Source organism: Alexandromys fortis, unplaced genomic scaffold (assembly GCF_014885135.2).
Source record: "Alexandromys fortis isolate MF-2015 unplaced genomic scaffold, M_Fortis_MF-2015_v1.1 scaffold_63, whole genome shotgun sequence".
NCBI lineage: Eukaryota > Metazoa > Chordata > Mammalia > Rodentia > Cricetidae > Alexandromys > Alexandromys fortis.
In genome coordinates, this window is record NW_026067953.1 from 6,145,112 (window position 1) to 6,164,817 (window position 19,706).

At 46.6% G+C, this 19,706-nt stretch overlaps 1 protein-coding gene across 4 annotated transcripts in view; it reads right to left on the reverse strand.

Annotated features, from left to right (window-relative positions):
• Ttc7b (tetratricopeptide repeat domain 7B) overlaps nt 1-19,706 on the reverse strand; it is a 213,169-nt gene that overhangs the window by 79,438 nt on the left and 114,025 nt on the right. For all 4 annotated transcript variants that reach the window (XM_050151530.1, XM_050151527.1, XM_050151528.1 and 1 more), the window contains 4 exons: nt 7,222-7,305; nt 6,151-6,255; nt 4,335-4,452; nt 2,316-2,373 (listed from right to left, as the gene is read on the reverse strand). In XM_050151530.1, the coding sequence (XP_050007487.1) occupies nt 2,316-2,373; nt 4,335-4,452; nt 6,151-6,255; nt 7,222-7,305 (365 nt within the window). The remainder of the gene's footprint in view (nt 1-2,315; nt 2,374-4,334; nt 4,453-6,150; nt 6,256-7,221; nt 7,306-19,706) is intronic.

A 19,706-nucleotide genomic window follows, 5' to 3' on the forward strand; every position in this document is an offset into this window, starting at 1 on the left:
CATACACCCACTCTCCACTCACCTACCCATCCATTAACGCACCCACTTACTGATTTACCCTTTCATCCATCTACTAACCCACCTGCCCATTCACCTACCCCTATCCACTCCCACCCACTCATCTGTTTATCTATCCATTTATATTATGCAGCACTTACTCCAAAGAATAAGGCTCTAGGAAGTCTGGAGATAAATAATACAAGTTTTCCTTAGGGAGCTCTTCCCACCCTACCAGAAGGAGAGACCCGAAATGATCTTCGCAGTGTAACAGATGCAGTGTCCAGACAAAGGCATACTGGGCTGCTGCTGGAACATGGATGGCTCAGACTACTGGGCTAGAGCCCAGCATGTCCAGTGGACTCCTAAATTCCAACTCCAATAGTCTAGAGCTGATCATGATCATATAGACAATGCTGCTGATCAATTCTGATTCTGTCTAGAGCTGATCATGATCATATAAACGATGCTGATCAATTCTGATTCTGTCTAGAGCTGATCATGATCATATAAACGATGCTGATCAATTCTGATTCTGGCTCATAAAGCACAGATCTCACAACAATGATGACTACAATTTATTAAGCCTCTATTATAGGCTAAGAATACTCAGAAAAGGAGGCAAAACCAGAAATGGAATGGGGAAGTGTGTGATGCCAAGGCTTGGTCTTTATACCACCATCCTGTTGTCCTGTTTGGCTAATTTCCCAAAGTTCCCTTCAGTTCTGATTACAATGGGCACAGAACTCATGAATTAGGAAGAAATACGCAGAGTTAAATCAGAGCACTTTTTCTAGGTACACACCTTAGCTTGTCCAGGTGGCTTTAGCACTGAACGTCCACATTCTGGACCAGCTCAGCCCCAAGCTCTCATCCTCTACACATACACCCACCACACTTAAACCCAAGCTAGGGGAAAAAGACAGGAAAGTGAAGCTATGTATCCCAGCCCCTGAATGGCAGACATGGATGATGTAGGAGCAGCGTTTACTAGTGCATGCATGACAGACACATGCTGTCACCGTCTTTGGGACCGCTTTTCTCCAGAGGACGTGGAAGTTCGCCAAGCTTACAGCACTGCACACAGCAGAATTTACTTCGCCATATTCTGCTCAGCATGGATGAACTGGTGGGGGTGACTAGGTTATGGCTGACAGCTCAGTATCTGGGTAAAGCCACACCACTTTGATATATTCAGACATTGCCCCCTTGAGGGCCCCGGAAAACGATCTTTCCAAATTCTGGCTCTAGTTATGATTAAGACTTCATTCCCACAGGCTATCCCACTTTTAAATGTACCACTTTTCTTTTCAAAAGAAATGAACAGCAAAACCAGAAGCGTCTATGCAGACGTCAAGAATAGGCCTGGCAAAGTGAAGGAGCTGGACAAGCCTGCTTGGAAACAGAAAGAAATGAGGCTCGGGCACTTTGGTGGAGAAAAACCAGGTGATGAGGACGCCATGAGAAAGGCACACGGACAACAGGGCAGATACGCACTACGCATCGCTGAGGAAAGCATCTAACAAAGGTGGCTGGTATAGGCTGGTTCGTGAGGTTTTCAAAGACGCAACTAAGTTTCCAGCACAGTTTTAAGAAATCAATGTAACTCAGGTGTATTTAAAACGACAGGATCAATTCCAATTCTAGATTTCACCTCACAGGGCTGGATTTGCAGGGACCAACTTGATTCTGATGATTTATTACACCTGCAATGAGCAAAACCAAGGAAAACTACCTAGATGCTGGCTCGACACTGGCGCCAATACACGTCCCTAGCGATCCTTCCACTCCTGCACCCCTCCCCATACTGTGATGGCATTATTGCTTCTCCTGTCCACCAGGTATGGGGACAACCACGGATTTTATGATAACAATGCCCTGTCCAAGTGCGAAGGTGCTGTGGGCAGTGGGTTTGGGGCGTTTCAGAGACTTTCAGACCTCTGGTTTCTGCACCTGTTAATGTCACAGCCTACAGCCTGACATGCAGAAAAAGCCAGAAAAGAAGGACCTCTTTTCAAGACAACGACAATGCCTCCAATAAAGGAACCAGCTCTATAGACAAAGTGTCTACCTTTCCTGTGCTGAAATCACTTTATCAGGAATGAATAAAAAATACCCAAATAGATTAAAAGTGGACGAACAGGGCAAGGAGTGACACCCTGCTTCCAGTTTCGAGGTTTCATGTTTGCTGCTCAAGACAACATACTCCCCGGGGCAAAACACTGTTTACATAATCTTTAAAAATACCCTGCCTTTCTCATACTCACATCCTCGGTTGTCACTACGTACACAGAGTGAAAAGACGAACTCCCACTCACCTCTGAAACGCAAGCAGCGCCTTCCTTTGCAGGACCTCCTGCATCCCTCGCAAGGAAGCTGAGAAAAGGGTTCTGTTAGTAGGTGGCAGGAAAGATTGGGGTGGGGATGACAATACTACCCCCCCCCCACGAAAGCCATGTTACATGTACCACGTTCCAAGGGCCTAGTGCACTGTTAGGATAGAATCCCTGTCCCATCCCCAAGGCTCTTCCCATCTTCAGTGGACATTACTGTGGAACAATGTCAGAGACAGTGTGAGCTTTGGGACCTTAGTCCTATATGTCACACACATAGCACGCTGTATCTTTCTGAACATGAATCCAGTCTAGCTTATCACCGCTACTTTTTAAGCACATTTCTGTTAAAAAGAAAAACCGGAGCATGCTAGCAAAGGGGTGGGGAGGCATTTTCCCCGAAGGCCATTTGAACTGCAGAAAGAACACACTGGTTCCCCCAAGATAAACATGCAGAACTGGTTCGACCAGGATGGTGCGGTCGGACCAAGCACCAGCAGATCAACAGGCTCAGAGATCCTTCTGTGCCGAGCAGCTATGACCCTGGGCTACGAACTCTGGCTTGATGCTAGTTTAATTCTTGCTACCTAAGGTCAGGATTCTGTGATATCAAAATAAAGGACGGAGCTGCCACACTTAACATGGGTATAGGAATATCAGTTCACATGTGTGAGCAAACACTTCCTGCGTAGAACAAGAGCAATGGCTCCCTTATGGTCTGGTCTGCCTAGGAACAAAAAGGGGACTTTTTACTGGAGTAAGGAAGAGTCCAGAGGAGTCTGTCCGCAGTCGCGCTGCAGGAGGCCCTTATCCAATCACTGCACAAAGGCAGCTGTAGCTTGCCAAGAGATTAGCAGTGGCAGGCTGTCCACCGGGCTGGGTGGAGCTGGGCCTGGGGCTACAGAGAACCTTAACTGCTCTACTGAGAACCTCAACTGACCCAGCTCAACTTCAAATGCTGTGAGAGGGTGCATTCTGCAGGGTGCACTGATTGATTCTAAAGGCTGTTTAGGGGTCTGAATCAAGAATGTATGTGGGTAAGTCTATGGCCTTCAGACGTTCCCCTGAAAGTCAATGTTTGAAGACATATGCTGAGTAGGGACAATGTAGCATATGCATATGGAAATGTCGCCAGAAACACAATATTGAAAAGCAATTGACATGCCAAAAACGAGCATTTTAGGGTAGAGAAAAGAAAACTTTGGGTTAATTTGTAGGAGTCACAGTGGTATCCTGTCTTCCTATAACTAACAGGGGCAGTGGGGAACTCCTAGGAGGCTAGTAAGATTCTACCTACTGCTCTGAGTGGTGCTTCAGGGCATTTTGCCTTATACTAGTCATTAAGTTATATATTTGTCTTTGAGGGTATTTTTTATTCAAGTTATATTTTATAAAATATTAAAAAAAGATCATAAAATAACATTAACTTATATTTTCTGCAAAAGTTTTAAGTGTATAAAGCATTAAGATTTATTTAAAGTCAAAAACTCATCAATGAAAACTTTTTTAGAATATTCAAAATATATAAATCACCATCCTCAGGAACCATGGGTACTGGTTAGCTACATTGCATGTGCGCAGAACTGTGAGTTAAATGTGGGGACAAAGAAGTGGACAGTCCCTGCTAGAAAACGCTGCACCCTGCAAGCTTTTGGTCCTAAACTCTTCTAAACTACCATACCTATCTGATGTCCACCTTTCCCTTAGGAGCGGGCCAGGTGAAGGGCCGGGGCCACGATGGAGTCGTGCTGGCTGCCTCGTCTCTCGAGGCCTTACTCTTCTGACTGTCAGGACAGAGTCCCAGCACCCACTGGCTAGGAACCTGGGCACCACTAGCCCCATGCGCCTGTGACCCCATCTCAGGCTCTGACATTTCCCATCCCAGTCTAGACAGAGAAGAGGGAACACTGGGGGCCCCACAGGCCAGGATCCCAGGACATTCCAGCTTGAGTGCCCTCCTGAGACACAGGAGACTGAGATACTGCAGGGTGGGGCCTCTCTCACCGTCAGTGGCTTGCAGACTATACGTGAGCCCCAGAGCTAGGTATCCTTTGGCCTTGAATTCCGATGTTTTATCCCCTATATCAACGACAGTTTTGGCAAACTTCTCAGCCTCTTCCAACTGAAAGAGAAGTTAAACAACAGCAACCTGTCAAACTCCCACATCAGTTCCCAGGAGCACCTGCTGCTAAACATGGGTTTCCAATGATTGCTTTGGAAATGATTACAAACCTTCCAACTCTACCCTGGAATTCTCTTTTCTTTAGTGAGCTTTTCCAATAGCCCGCGGGATTCCGATTTATCTTTTTTGTTAAAACTTTCCCCCTTTACTTATTTGCCTTCTTTTCCAAAGTTGCTATCATATTTGGTGGGCTTCTGTGTTTTCCATCCTCATTTTCACTGGTTGGTTCTATAATGTGGATGGACTCAGAGGGTCAGAGGTCAAGTGAAATGTATTTGAAAAGAATAAAGTTCCTGAAATGCCTTGTTTTTGGGTTTTCTCCTTTATTCATGACATAAAAAATGCATTCAGACTTGGATTCTCTTTGCCACAAGCTGTTAAAAATTTCAAAACTCAACCTATTTTACAGAACATAGCACAGTCCTGGCACCAGCAGATTCCTGTGAGAACATGCACTTGTGAACTCACGCCCAGTGAGACCTCTTGCACAATTCACTAGAAAAAAGTTTCTTTCAACGTGTGACAAACAGGGCTGGAGAGATGGCTCAGTGGTTAAGAGCACTGGTTGCTCTTCCAGAGTCCTGAGTTCAATTCCCAGCAGCCACATGGTGGCTCACAATCATCTACAGTGAGATCTGGTGCCCTCTTCTGGCCTTCAGGCATCCATATGAACACTGTATACATAATATATAAATAAATATTTAAAATAAAAAGTGTGACAAACGATGGTGCTGAAGCTGGATGTAACCCATAGGAGTCCATTACACTCTTGATTGCTGAGGTCTTGGAAAAGCTTAATGATAAAAGGTGTGAAAAGACATACAGAGAAGATTTGTTACCCATCTCTAAAAACGATGTGTTTTTGGTGTTTAGGGACCTGTTTATCACAGTAATAAACAGAAGCCCATTTGGGAGGAGAGCAGTTCCAAGCCAAGGCACAGTCTGTTGCTCTCCTCAGGCCCTCAGCGTTGTTCCCTCTGCTCCCAGCCCCAAACTGTCAGATCCACAGGCACTCGTCTTTCTGTTACCTTCGTTCAAGGGAAACCAAACAACAATGGGTCATTCTTTACAAGGCTCAGTTTCCTACTGTTGGGTGAGAACACATGGGAACAAAGGAAGTGAGGACTGTAGGGGAAGGAAACCTGAGTTAGCAGGGAGTCCTGGGCTTCGGGGCAAAAGACTTGACATGCATTAACTGGATATGAAGTTGAAACAAAGAGGTTACAGCTCCACTGTAGGAGACACTTAGCTATTCTACCAGCTGAGCAAGTTAACCAGAGTTTTCTGCTTCCTAATGCATGTTTGGTGCATTAGAACCCTGATAAACTATACTGCCACATTTAAGTTTGAACAAGACTATCTGAAGAAAGTGCTTATGAAGAAAGACGCGTGAAGGAAGTTGTGTTGAGGCAGAGGGAAAATCTTTGAAAGCTTTGGGGCCTTCTCAGTCCTACGTGTCACACACAGCAAGCTGTATCTCTGAGTGTGAATCCACTGGCTGCTACTTGCTACGAAAGAAAACCCGGAGCACCCTGGAAATCACTGACTTCCTTAGGGTGATTGAGGCTTGACAAGGAGGTGTGGTGGAAGCCGACCCTGGGCTAGAGCCCTGTGCAGAAGGGAGAAGCACCCACTTACCCAGTGAAGGGAACCCACACAAAGCTTGGCCGCCAGGAGCGGGATGGTGGCATCGTCGGGTTTCAGCCGGATGCATTCCTTCAGCACCTTCACGGCACGGGCGGACTGCAGAGACAGCACAGGTTCGCAAACTCATGTTGTCTGATAGAGCGAAACATTCCAGCCTTCTCAGAGGGGTTTCCCACCCAAGCAGGGACCAGGGCCTGTAATAACCAGAGCTTGGAGCTCACAGTGACGGAGGCCTGAACTGCTATCACGAGCAAGTTGCAATGTGCCCTAGTGCATGCCTAGCTCACTCCTTGCTTATGCAGCCACTGCAGCAGTGAGAAAAACAGACTGCAGAAGTTTACACTGCTATAAAAAACAAACACTAATTAGAAGCACACCAAACCATATTTCTGACTCAGTTAGTACAAATAATCTATGGCGCACTTCACAATTTACTGGATGCCAGACTTCCTAATGGTTGCATCTTTATCACGAGTGCATATGGCAGGACTGCCACCCCAAGTATTTGTGCATGTTTCTGTATCTGTCGATAACTCTAGGAAGTAGGCACTTGTCACCACTCCATTTTACCAAAAAGGAAACTGAGGCACTAAGTGACATGCTTGGTGTCACTCAGCTGTGAAAGCACCCAGGCTTCCACCAGCAGCAGCAGTAAGTCATGTTTATGGCTAGGATCACCTACTGCTTAACACTACACACGGTAAAGACACTAAAGATACTCCACCATTTACCCAATCCCAGCACCCCCCACACTCTTGGACACATGTGCCCACACCTCTGGGACATGTTTACATTCCCAAAGGAGCTCAAGACTTGATCTAACCATGTACGTTTGACATGAATGTGTCACAATAGGTTAAAAAAAAAAACAAATTAAGAATTCCCCATCTTAGTGCTATGCCCATCTTGGGCCCTAAATAATTAAATTTGGTGATCCATTATGAAAAGGCCATAGGATAGTTTGAAATTGCATCTTAGCATTCCATGAGGTGGAAGGTATATCCTTCAAGAAATTTAACTGCAGGAGCCTAGATAGAGAGCAACACTCATGAAGAGACTCACCTTTCCAGCAGCCATCAGAGACAGGGCAAACTGGTACCAGAGGTGGAACTCCTCAAAGGCAAACTTCATGGCTCTTTCTAAGCACTGGTTGGAGAGAAGAAGACAACATCTACACACTGAGAACTGTTGGGGCAGACCTGCGTGAGTGTGAATCCACAGTAGTTAAGTCTGCCAGCTCCACTAACCTTCAATGCCTAGAACTCTCCACCTTCCAAGGCCTCCCTCGCCTCCCTCGCCATGCAGAGCACGACGCCAAAGGCTAGAACAATTCACAGCTGGCAGACACCCGAAACATTTTGCTCTGGGAAGAGATGGAGGTTGGCACACAAGCACCCCAACCACAAGGCCCAAACTGGGCAGAAATGAGGCTCTATGAGAAGTGACCAAAAGCTTGAGGAGTGGCATTTACAAGAACGGCCACTGAACTGGGCCGTGATGAGGAGAAGAGAACCTGATTGGGAGGCAGGAATGGTAGGAGGAGGGCGGAGACTGTGCCTCAGTTTGGCCATGGCAAGCCCAATGAATCCAATCTGGACAAACAGATCAGTAAGAGGTTGGGCTGGAGCCATGTCACCTGCTTTTCCAAGTTATTTTTTCTTTTCTTCTGTTCCCTGAGATCTCTGTTACCACATCTGTATTAATGAACTGCTTTCATTCTCCTGCCCCAGCACAGCACTGTTGGGGAAATCCAAGGGCACGCTCTGCTTCTTGGCTTCCCCAGTGCTGGCCAGCTTGCTGTGGCACACAGCTGACAACCCGCCCTCTTGGGGAGCAAGGTGCCAGTAGAAAACATGACACATTCACCTCACTGGGGCAGGGGAGGTGGAAGACCACAACGGAGGCTATGAAGTGAAATGTTCCAGGGGCTTCACAATCCACAATTTGTCCAAGTTAGAGCCACCACAGGAGACGGTGGGCAACACTTCTCTTGAAGGGGAAGGAAAGAAGACAGAACAGAAACTCAAGTGGAGACTCTGCGGAGAGGGCATGGAAGCATGCCACTACTCAGTCTCAAAGGGGCATCAGGACAAGCAGCTGCTGGAGCTAAGAAAGCCCTTGGCTCCATGAGGACGCTGTGTAGCGCACTGGAGAAGAGGTGCAGATGAGGAGTGGAGGGAGGCTCTGCAGAGCCAAGGTGGAGGACGCGGAGAGGCTATTTCATCATGTCCGTATTTCCTGGCAGAGGCAAAGAAATAGAACAGATCTTCAGCAAGGAGGGCCGAGCAGACAGAGAGAGAACCGAGGGACACACAGGACCCAGAAGACACAAGCGCACCAGGCTCCTGGAATGAACGTGTGGTGAGGCAGGTGCCTCAAGTGACAAAGAGGGCGGCCTGCTCAGACCACCGCTTGCTCTGTCAAGGTGGAGTGCGATGGTTCTTGAGATAAGATGAAATATCAGAGCCAAGAGAGGTAAAGCACAGTAAAGGAAAGGCTTGGGTAACCAGGAAGCCCGCAGACTGTTTATGGCAAGGTCACCGAGACTGGTCTGAGTGTGCCGTGGCACCTAGAGCACTTCCTGCCGGTCTGTCTTCTCGGCAGTGCCCTAGAACAGAAAATGGTGGCTCCTCTCAGCTAATGGACAGAGGGAAGGGCAGGGAGCAGGAACGAAGTGGCTCATGGAGGGGGCGACGCACAAACACAAGACCTAACACACAATACAACAAAATGGGGAGGCTGGGGAGTGGAGAAGACAATTCTAGCATTCATAGGGGCTGGGGAGATAGCTCAGCTGGTAAAGTGCTTGTGCAAACACGAGGACCTGAGTTCCTGTGAAGTGCAGTTACTCTGGTCCAAATCAGGAGTCTCTTGGTTTAGTGAGAGACGCTGTCTCAAAACTAAAGGGGAAGGCCATTGAAGAAGACAACCAGCATTCACCTCTGGCCCCTAACATGCAGCATACTTTTACACAAGCAAATGCATGCACACAGGCACACATGTGAGCAAACTAGGGTCACCGGGCTTGATGGTGAATGTTTTTACCCACTGAGCATTGGTCAGATCAGTTTTTGTTGTTAATTATTCTTGTTTTGTGTTTTTGTTTTTGTTTTTCAAGACAGAGTTTCTCTGTATAGGTCTTGCTGTCCTGGAACTCTTTGTAGACCAGGCTGGCCTTGAACTCACAGGGACTCCCAAATGCTGGGATTAAAGGTGTGCACCACCACCACCTGGCTTTATATATATATAAATCAAAGGTAGAGGCATCTTGGTTTTTCCAAGATCTTTTTCTGAAGTTGTAATTAGGACGAAATAACAGTGCTCCATGATGAAGCAAACTGCCATTGAACAGACAGAAACAAGAAGCCCATGATTCACAGAACCTTTGTGAAGGAGCATGGCCAGACATGGTGGTGCACACCTTTAATCCCAGCACGCACAAGCCAGAGGCAGGCGGATCTCTGTGAATTAGAGTCCATCCTGGCCTAAAAGTGAGTTCCAGGCCAGCCAGACTATAAAATGAGTCCCTGTTTAAAAAAGCTGGGGGCAGGGAGGAGAAGAAGGAGCAAGCTAGCATTACAGGTTAGTAGGGAAAAAAAAAAAGAAACTTCATACCAAACAGTACTACTACTCCTAAGGAAAGTATTTTAAATTGAATTTTGCCTCAATGTTTCATAAAAATCTGTGTAAGGCAAACAAGAGGCAAATGTGGAAAGCAAAAGCATGAACCTACAAGGAATAAAGAATACCTTTGAACTCTGGGTGGGGAGCTCAGCCCTCCCACACCCACATTACATAATACGTGTCATTGGATCCTAACTCCAGACCTTCAGTAAGTAGCCACTGCCTTCTGCATCTTATAAAATAATTTCATATGAAACCCTCACAAACAAGGCCCAATACCACAGAACCAGGCTAACACGTGGGCTTGCATACCTCCGAGGCAAGGCTTTTGGTAGCACTTGCTACGTAGCCAGTCACTATTTTGAGCATTGGCTCCTTTGGTCATCCTTAAAACCCTATACAGCACAGGAAGGTACAGTTACCATCCTCCTTGAAGGGCCAGGAGGCTGAAGCACACAGATTTAAGAGACACAAGGCATCTCAGTGAGCTGATGACAAAGCCAGCTGTGAATCCAGTAGCCTGGTTCCAGAGTCTGAGCTTATAGTCATGGTGGCAGCAGATGACCCGAGACTCCAACGACAGCCGTGTCACTCACACCCCAAGTAGCACACTACTCTTCCTATGGATAGCATCGTGTACTGGACCGGGCCCCACGATCCCTGAGGAATTCGGGCTCTAGCAGCACTCTTTCTGCTAAGGAGGTGCCTGCTCCCAGAGCCTCTTTGGGATGGATCCCTGAAGCTATTAAATACGGAGATCTTTACAATCTGCAGGATTGTCAAGAAACTTTATTATTCTGACAGCCAGCCAAACGGTACATTTCCGGCCGAGCTTTACAAAGCACTCAACTTGACAAGCATCGAGGTGAGCCATGCATTTCCTCAACAGTGCCTCTCAGAGTCTTCATCCTCTCTCCCAAGGCTATAACAACCACATCCCATGAAGCCATGGAGGAATCACAAAGAGAGTTACAAAGGCTGAGGGTGTACTTCAAAAGGGTGGGGGATACAACTGATTGAAGTGTACTTGCCTAGCATATGCACGGCCCTGGGCTCGACACTAAGTACCATACACACACACACATACGTACCACACAAACAAGCAAACACCCTAATACTTTAGCCAGGTACGGTGGTGAATGTCTATAACTCAGGAGGATAGACAGGAGGCCAGCATGTACTAAATAGTGAGACCCTGACTCAAAAAGCAATGAGAGTAGCTAGAGAGATGGCTTAGAAGTTAAGAGCACTGGTTGCTCTTCCAGACGACCAGGGTTTGGTTCCTAGCACCCGCATGGCAGCTCACAACAGTCTGTAACTCCAGTTCCAAGGCCTCTGATTCATTCTTCTGGTTCTTTTGGGTACCAGACATGCACATGATACACAAACATACATGCAGGCAAAATATACATTCATACAAAATAAAATTAAAAAAAAGGAGAGAGCGAGAGAGAGAGAGAGAGAGAGAGAGAGAGAATGAATGAACGAAGAATGAATGACTGTGCAAACTAACAGTGATAAACTAGCCTCACCCCAGATCAGAGGTGTGTGCACTGTGTCTCAGCTGATAGTCCTGCCTTCCTGTGGGCTCTGGGCATCTTCGCCACACAGTCCAATCACACCAGTTCTGAATGTCCAAACAGCTCCAGATGCTCCAAGACACCAAGACCATGGCCAGTGTTTGCAGACCCAGCCAAGCCCTCCCTATGTTCTCAGGAACATTCAGACATTCACCTCTAAGAACTCAGGTCACCCAAAGCTCCATTACAGGAAGAGTCTTGAGCTGTGACTGGAGACACCTGATGCCCATAACCTTTCTCCTACAGGGGTAGGTGCTCAGCCCATTGTTTGAGGAGCCTTTAAGACACCTGAAACACGACTGTGTGTGACAGTGAAAGTGGTCAGTTTGAATGTTTGTAAGCAGGTTGCTGAGAAGATGAAGGCTGACAAATAAAATGAAGAACATGCGTATTTCAGTACTGTTTGTAGAGAAGACGAAGGACCGATGACAACAGACTTCTCGGAAGGCAGCAGGTGTCATGTGCACCGTGGTGAGAAGCTGCTGGAGCGCACAGACTTGGCATGGCTTTGTAGAGAAGACACCAGCTCCGAGATCAGATGGCCTAGGCTTGATCACCACCCCCTTCTCTAGCCACGGGGCTATCCGTGGGGCAGAAGCGGTGCATGGGCAGTGCTCCCAAGGGTGGCAGGCGGAGTGAGCATAGGAATTCTGCAATTTTGACAGCTCTGTGGCTTGCTTTTGTGACACAATGTGGGTTCTGATCTGAAGTAGGAAAGTCCCTGGGGATGGGAGAATGACAGGAGCCTGGGTAGGAAGCAGTCACTGAGAGTGAGACCCGGCCCCTTTTATTTCTGGTGTCAGAGGAAGGGCGGTGAGGTTGGGGAGGGATGTGGGTCAGATACACACAGCATCGTGGAGAAGATGAACGTAGCTGCAGTGTAATGTCTTTCCAGTACGGACAAGTACTCCAGCACCCTCTGATGCCATGGATATGTGGCAGTGGGTCCCTGGGGGCTGAGGGCATCGTCATGTGAGTGGCTGTCACATGTCACCTGCAAACTTCTTCCCTGCTGGTGTAAGGACTTTGCCTTTCTCTTATTTTGGCTTTTCATATGAAACCGTCTTTGAAGGGTTCCAGGAAGAGCTGCTCTTCTGGCCTAAGGGAAGGTCTTAGCAACTACCTTCCCTGTATGTAAAGCCCAATTACACCAACCGGGTGTGTGGCAGCGACAGCTGCATAATACCACAGCAGGGAGAAGCCAGGGCCTATTCTGGGAATTCAAGAGTGAGACTCAGCATCCAAACCCACAGGGGAAAGGGTAGAAATAAATAATCAGATACCTCCTACTCTTGGCTTGATACCCCAAACTGATACCCATCACCACTAAAGAAGAGTACCACCCTTTTCCTTGTGGACAGTTCTCACTGCAGAGATCCTCCAGGGCTGTTCACCTAGGAGGATGTTATTTCCTGCATTGTACGTATTTAATGACAAGATTACTAACTGTTATTAATATAAATCTTTGCAGTTGTGTAACAACACATTAAAAATTACCAAGGCAGATGAATGACACGTAGGGAAAACCTACCTAAGCTACTCCGCCATTTGGGACGCACAGAATACCTAATCACAGCGTGTGCGGAGATCAAGGTTCCCTGGTCCTGCTCTCACTTTACAAACGTGGGGATGAAGACCAGAGAGCCAACAAGACCTGTCTAGGGCACACAGTGGCAGAGCAGAATCAGAACCCAGGCCTCATGGTGCTCTCATTTTTAAATTAATTAAAACTAAAAGTACAAATTAAAATGAAGTTTGAGCAATCTGCCTCAGAGAAGAGAGTCCAGGAAAAGGCTTCTAAAAGTCATACTTACAGGACTGGAAGAAACAAGCAAAAGCCTCCTCTCTCGAAGTGTGGGAAAATATACACAATGTCAAAGCTTGCTCAAGTTTCCTTCCCCTTATTTTGGAAATAAAATACAAGATACACTTGCCCCCACCCCTCCCTGCCTTTTTTTTTTTTTTTTTTTTTTTGTGGCTTTCAAACAGTAAACCTGCTTCAGGCAGAGGATCACCAAGTTTTACTATTTTGGGAAATGCTTGCATTAAAGGACATTATTGCCTCTGGCTACAGTGAGAATAGAAATCGGAGTATTTAAATGGTCCCAGATGGTATCCTCTGGCAGTCAACCTTCTCAACTCTATGAAGCAGCTTGACAAGTGTGCACAGAGTATAGGAGCCCGGGTTCCTACTCAAATCCAACCCCTCTGCTGTGTTCTTTGTTGGCCGCGCAAAAAGCACGAAATTCAGTTCCTCTACTCTGCCTTTCCCCGTCTAATCTTTGTTATTAGCCCCTCTCACCTGGCTTGGGACATCAGGCTTTAACCCTTAGATGGTGGCTGCAGCTTCACCTTGCATAGGGATGCAAAGACTACAGAGGGAAGGACGGAGTCAAGAGTGTGGCAGGCCAGTGGCACACAGATCAGTGGGCAGCTATAGACAAAGCAAATGTGCGTCAAAGTGAAGAGAAGGAGCACATGGAGTTAGGTAGTCTACCTGCCCTGTCCTAAGGAGAGCCACAGACAAAAGAGAAGGAACGGGGATGAGTGCGGCCAACTCCGGAGACTCTAGAGACGGTGGAGTTCCTGACAGGACTGAAGCGGAGGTGATTAGATCATATCCTGAGGACCCTTTCTTGACGTTCATTTGAAAGCTAAAAACACAGAGGCCAGTGAAACAGAATAAAGACCACAGACCTGGCCAGTACGGCTTCTGCAGGAGTGATGAGTCTATTCAAAAAGGGTAAGAATAATCTCTTCAAGGAAAAGTGTTGGATTATGTGATTTCCATACCCAAAACAATGGCCTCCGTGATGTGAGTTCTGACTGTCCATGTGACACAATCTAGAATCACCTAGAGAAGAGCCTCCGAGAATGTCTGGGAGAGGTTATCTTGGTTATGTTAGTTGAGATGGGAAGCCCCGCCTGGCGGGCATCATGCCCTGGATTTTGGGTCATGGAGTGTCTAAGACTAGAGAAGGGGGGGAGGACTAGCATGCACACATTAATTTATAGTTTTCTACTCTTCACTACAGATATAATGTGACCAGTATTCTCAGGGTCCAGGTGCTGTGACTTCCCTGTTTGATGGACTGTATCCTGTACTTAAAAGCCATATAAGCCCTTCCTCCCTTGAGCTGCTTGTCTGAGTATTTCATGACAGCAACAGGAAAATCACATATAAAATCCACCTGGAAGAGCTCCATAGCCCTAAGTACAGGAGTGGAGATGACGGGGTAAACTGCCATGATTCTGGGTTTGGCACTAAACCAATGGATCCTTAGAAAGACAAAGCTTAAGTAGCAGAAGAAAATGCACAGGGCTTAGTTAGAATCAAACCCTTGCCCATTTAAGGACACGACTGAGAAAGCAAATAGAAACACGCAGGGCAGGAAAACTATCTGCAAGCCATGCATCTGATGAGAGTTTATCTTACATCTTACATAAAGAACAACTGTAACAATTAAATGGACACAGGCTTGAATAATATCTGTCCAAAGAGGACATACAAATGGAAATGAGTAGATGAAAAGATGTCTGTGCATTAGGGAAATGCAAGTCAAACCCACAATGAAATATCACTTAACACCTACCAGAGGGGCTATAATCAAAGTAACAGATGCTGGAGAGCATGGGAGAACTGGAGTAGAGTGTGAGATGGGAAGGCCACTGTGAAAAAGTTGGTAGTTCCTCAAAAAGTTCAACACAGAATTTCCATATGACTTGGCAGCTCCATCCATAGAGAAATGAGAAGAGAACTCGGGAGTGATGGAGGTCCTGTCAGATCCACTATGACAACAAGGATGGCTTACAAAGAAGACTAGCAAAGGGAATGTGCCAGACATAAAGGGTACGGACTGGATGATCAATTTTAGGCCAAGTGTTAGAATGTGGTAGTGCTCATGGTGTATTCACCATAGCCAAAAGGTAGAAACAACTAACGCACCCAACCATAAATGAATGGATAAACAAAATGTGTCAGATAAAGATAGTGGAACATTATTCTGACAAAAAAGGATGCATTCTGATAATATGCTGTCAAATGTACTATCTCAACAAGGCTGGATCTTAAAAACATTAGCTTAGCCAGACATAAAAGGGCACATGCTATATGGCTTGTTTATACTAGGTACCTGAAATAGGCAAATTCACAGGCAGAAAGATGAGGTGTCTGTGTGTGCATGTGCGTGTGTGCGTGTGTGTGAGGAGGGGATGGAGAACTATTGCTAACTATGTAAAGTTCTATTTGAGCTAATGAATAAGTTTGGAATGGTGATGACAGCTGCGCACCAGTGTGAATGTCATTAAATATTTATGAATTGTGTCTTTCAAAGATTCAGACACCATACTATTTTTTAAAGGAAAAAATGAAAATGAAACACAAGGCAGTGTACACCTGGAAAAGTGTTTCTCGAAGCTGGAGCCATTGAGGGTGTTCCCACTGCTCCCGCTGCTCTGAGGAGAACCAGCATTCTCACTGAGGTGAGGAAAGCAGGCTTTACTAAGACTTCAACAGTGGGGAGATGGAGACCCCAGCGACTGCACCAGGGCTGAGATTCTCTGGGGCAGGCTGTCGTGCAAAAATAGCATTAATGGTTCTACCAGGTTGGTTCAGAAAGGTAGACCAGAGTTGAGATCCATCTAGTGGCTCTGTCCCAAGAAAGGTCCATGTTTCCTATAGTGTCCTAATTCTCACTGAGGGACCCTTTAGAACTTGGGTAATAGTCTGAGAAGATGCACTCATTGCTCTTCCAGGAGAGTTTATCTACAAAACCCAAGAAAAGCAAAGTAGTGGCGTTTCACCAAGGGCTCCCTGGGCCCATGAGGACCTGGACTGTGCCCTATGTATGACAACAGTCTCTACGCTGGCACCCTCACACATTGCCACCTCACCTGGGTACCCAGGGCAGGGCAGGGTGCAGTCAGGCTCTGAGGCCTCCTAGTTGATGGTGGCCCACTAAGCAGGGCTGGAGGCGGGCGGCATTTCCAGAGTCCGGGTATCAAAAGGGTTAAGATGGCGGAGGTATAAATGTCCTTTTGGTACCATCATTAGCCATACAGTTCTACCCACAGAACTACAGATTTACCATAAACAAATGACTATGACTTCAATAGAAAGATTAAAAATATCCCTTCTGTTGTTAAGGCTGCCATGTCTATGTAGGGGGAACACACACCATCTCCAAAAGACCCCATACTATCCTGTCAAAGTGGAACTGCTAATAGTCAGACTTGAGAAATAAACCTCCTTAGCAGCTTGGATTCATTCTGAAAAACAGAGGAAGCAGGGCTCCTGGCTTTACTTTTAATAGAGGGGTTGTCATGCCAACTAGGGCTGCTGTTTAAATTGAAGGGGAAAAAAAGAAGTGTTCCTTCCTACACAAACTTTTCAGCAGGGCTCACAATTAGTCCTTAAAAACCATGAAAACCCAGCACTGGGGCGATGGTAAACACTGTGCTCATATTTAAACTTGTCAGACAAAGGCCATGATAAACCTCAGTCTCTTTCTACTGTTCCATTCTTCATGCCCACTAACAGGGTAAACAGGGCTCTAAGGAAAAGAAATGCTGATGTGGGCACATGCCAAGGCAAGCCAATCTCGAGCTCAGAGAGCAGCCCTCCATCTCGAGAAAGAATGGGGCGTGGGGAGAACAGCGCCCCCTGCCCTGCACAGTGCTTTCACACACACCTGCTGCCTGCAGGTGCCAGCGCCAGGAGAGGGGGCACACTCACGGTGGAGCCATTGTCTTTTATTTTCTGGTGCCTGTGGGCCCAGGTTGGCCAAGGAGACGAGCCAAAAGGAAGGAAAGCCTGCTCTTGTGGACATGAGGTTTGCTGGAGACAGGAGGGAAGGCTCACAGACAAAACCTCTTCCCTCCCAAAGCCCAGCACAGTGGTGCTCTGAGCACAGAAGGAAGATGCCAGTTTCTGAGGACACATGGTCGGCTCATTGATCAATCAGGGCAGGTGACTAGATCCTGTTGGAGAGGGGCCAACCCCAAACCCAACATATCGTTCCCTTCTATACACTCTTCAGGATTGCCATGAGGTGTGGGAGACAATACTGACGGCACTGCCACACCTGACAGTCAGTGAGACGGCCTGACCCTCCACGCCTTCTCCTTTTGGAGCAGGGTGGGGCAAGGTTTCATCAGGCTTCTCTACAAGGCAAGCGACTGAGCCTCTGAATTATTTTAAAGCTTATTTCTTGGACCAAGGTTGACTACAGAAAACTGAAACCTTATTGGCAGGGCAAAACTGCCAATAAGGAGGACTGTATTTACTTCCCACCAGGCCTTGACCCCATTCAGACGTAGTAGCTCATCACCTCTACCCAGCACACTCCAACCCCTCACCTAGAACTGGCCTGTTCCTAACTAGGGAGCCACAGCTTTGCTCTGCTGTCTTCTCTGATTTCACCAATGTGAGCTCTACAGCCAGGTAAGAGTCTCTCTTATACCTCGTAGACTCTGTCACTGCCCTGTGTCTGGCAGCTCCCGTGTGCAGTGGAGGATCAGCAACGTCTAAGCATTCAGCTGCGGCACAATGAGCTCCAGGTGCCGGCTCCATCCATAAGTTTACAGGAATCAACTACTATCTGAGGAGATGGTGCAGTGGTGGGAGCACTTGTTTTGCAAGATGTTTGGATGCCCAGAAGCCAAGCCAGGTATGTGTGTGTGCCTTAACCTCAACACTGTGGACTGTGTGTGGAGGGAGAATCCCAAGATCTTAATGTCCAGCCAGTCTAGCTGAAAGAGTGGTTCCTCATTCACTGAGACTACCTCAAGGCAACAGCCTAGAGAGCAACAGAGAAAGACACATGATGTCTTTTTTCAGCGTCTGCATGAGGGTGCACCAGCATACTGAAGTGCATTCAACACACACACACACACACACACACACACACACACACACACACACACACCTCAGGTTGTTCTTCATAAAGATGGATTAAAGATGGTCTCTAAGATGCTGGTGGACAGTCAGCCAGCCAGCTCAGGATTTCTGGACTCTAAGTGACTATTATTTTCTTGATTTATACTTCTTGTGTTTGATTCTTCAAGGAGCATGCAGAGTTGTTTCTTATGACAGAGAGAGAAATATCAAAGTAAATTTCATTGTAGGAGGAAAGGAAAAAGGCTTTCTAAACAGAAGAGTGGAAATCTATTCATGAACATTAGCAGCAAACCCAGCTGCCTTCACACACTATTTAATATCAGCCAGAAGGTAGAACAGCCTAAGCACTGAGCTCCGAAGCAAGTTGCGATATATTCATACAATGGGTTATTATTCATCCATAAAACAGAATAAAATGTTGAAACAAGTTATGATGTGTGTGATCTGAAAACAGCTGTGGGCCACCAGATGTGGGTGCTGGGAACTGAACTCTGGGTGTCTGTAGGAACAGCAAGCATGTTTAGTTATCTCTCCAGACCTGGCTTTCCTTTTAGGATGATGAAACGTTTAGGAATTAAAGGCGACAGTTGCTGCTCTGACTTTGGTGTTCACAGGGGCTCACTGCAGTGAAAGTCTGTGTGCGGGATGGCACTTTGGGAAGATGGCATGACTGCCAGGCTGTGGGCCTCAAAGCATCGGGGCCATGATGCAGTTCTCACGTACCGTGTGAGTTCTCAAAAGGGGGGCATGCAAGAGAAGAAGTAATCTTGGCCCCTCCCATCCTTTCTGCTCCTGATTTGAGATGTAACCTCTTGTTTGTTCTCTGCTAGCTGGGGTAAGTTGACAAAGCCAAGCAGTGGCTCTCTCCACAGAGGTTATGTCACAGACTATGAACCTCTAAGACTGTAGGATCAACAATCCTCTTTTCGGTAGCCTGTGCCAGGAATCTCACTATGGTGCTACAGAGCTGACTAATACAACCATACAGTAGTAGGAATGTATCAAACAGCATTGAATTATATACTACTAAGTTCGCTATGTGAACTTTACCTCAACTCAAAAAATGTTCTTTTCCTGTTTTAACTAAAAATCTTGGAAAAGTACAAGGGTAAATGAGAACAGCAAAAACAAGCCAAGTAGCTTCAAGTGATGTGGGATGTCCTTCTGCATATGTGTTGCTTTTATTGGTCAATGAACAAGTGAGATGTAGAGAGAGAGTAGGCAGGGTCGAAGAGATGCCAGCCAGCTGCCAAGGAAACAAGACACATAGAAAATGAGGCAATGCCATGGCCATGTGGCAATACATAGACTAATAGAAATGGGTTAATTTAAGATGCAAGAGCTAGCTAGGAATATGCCTGAGCCACTGGCCAAAGAGTGTTATAATTAATATAGGTTCTGTGTGATTATTCAAGTCTGGGTGGCTGGGAACGTAAGCACAGTCT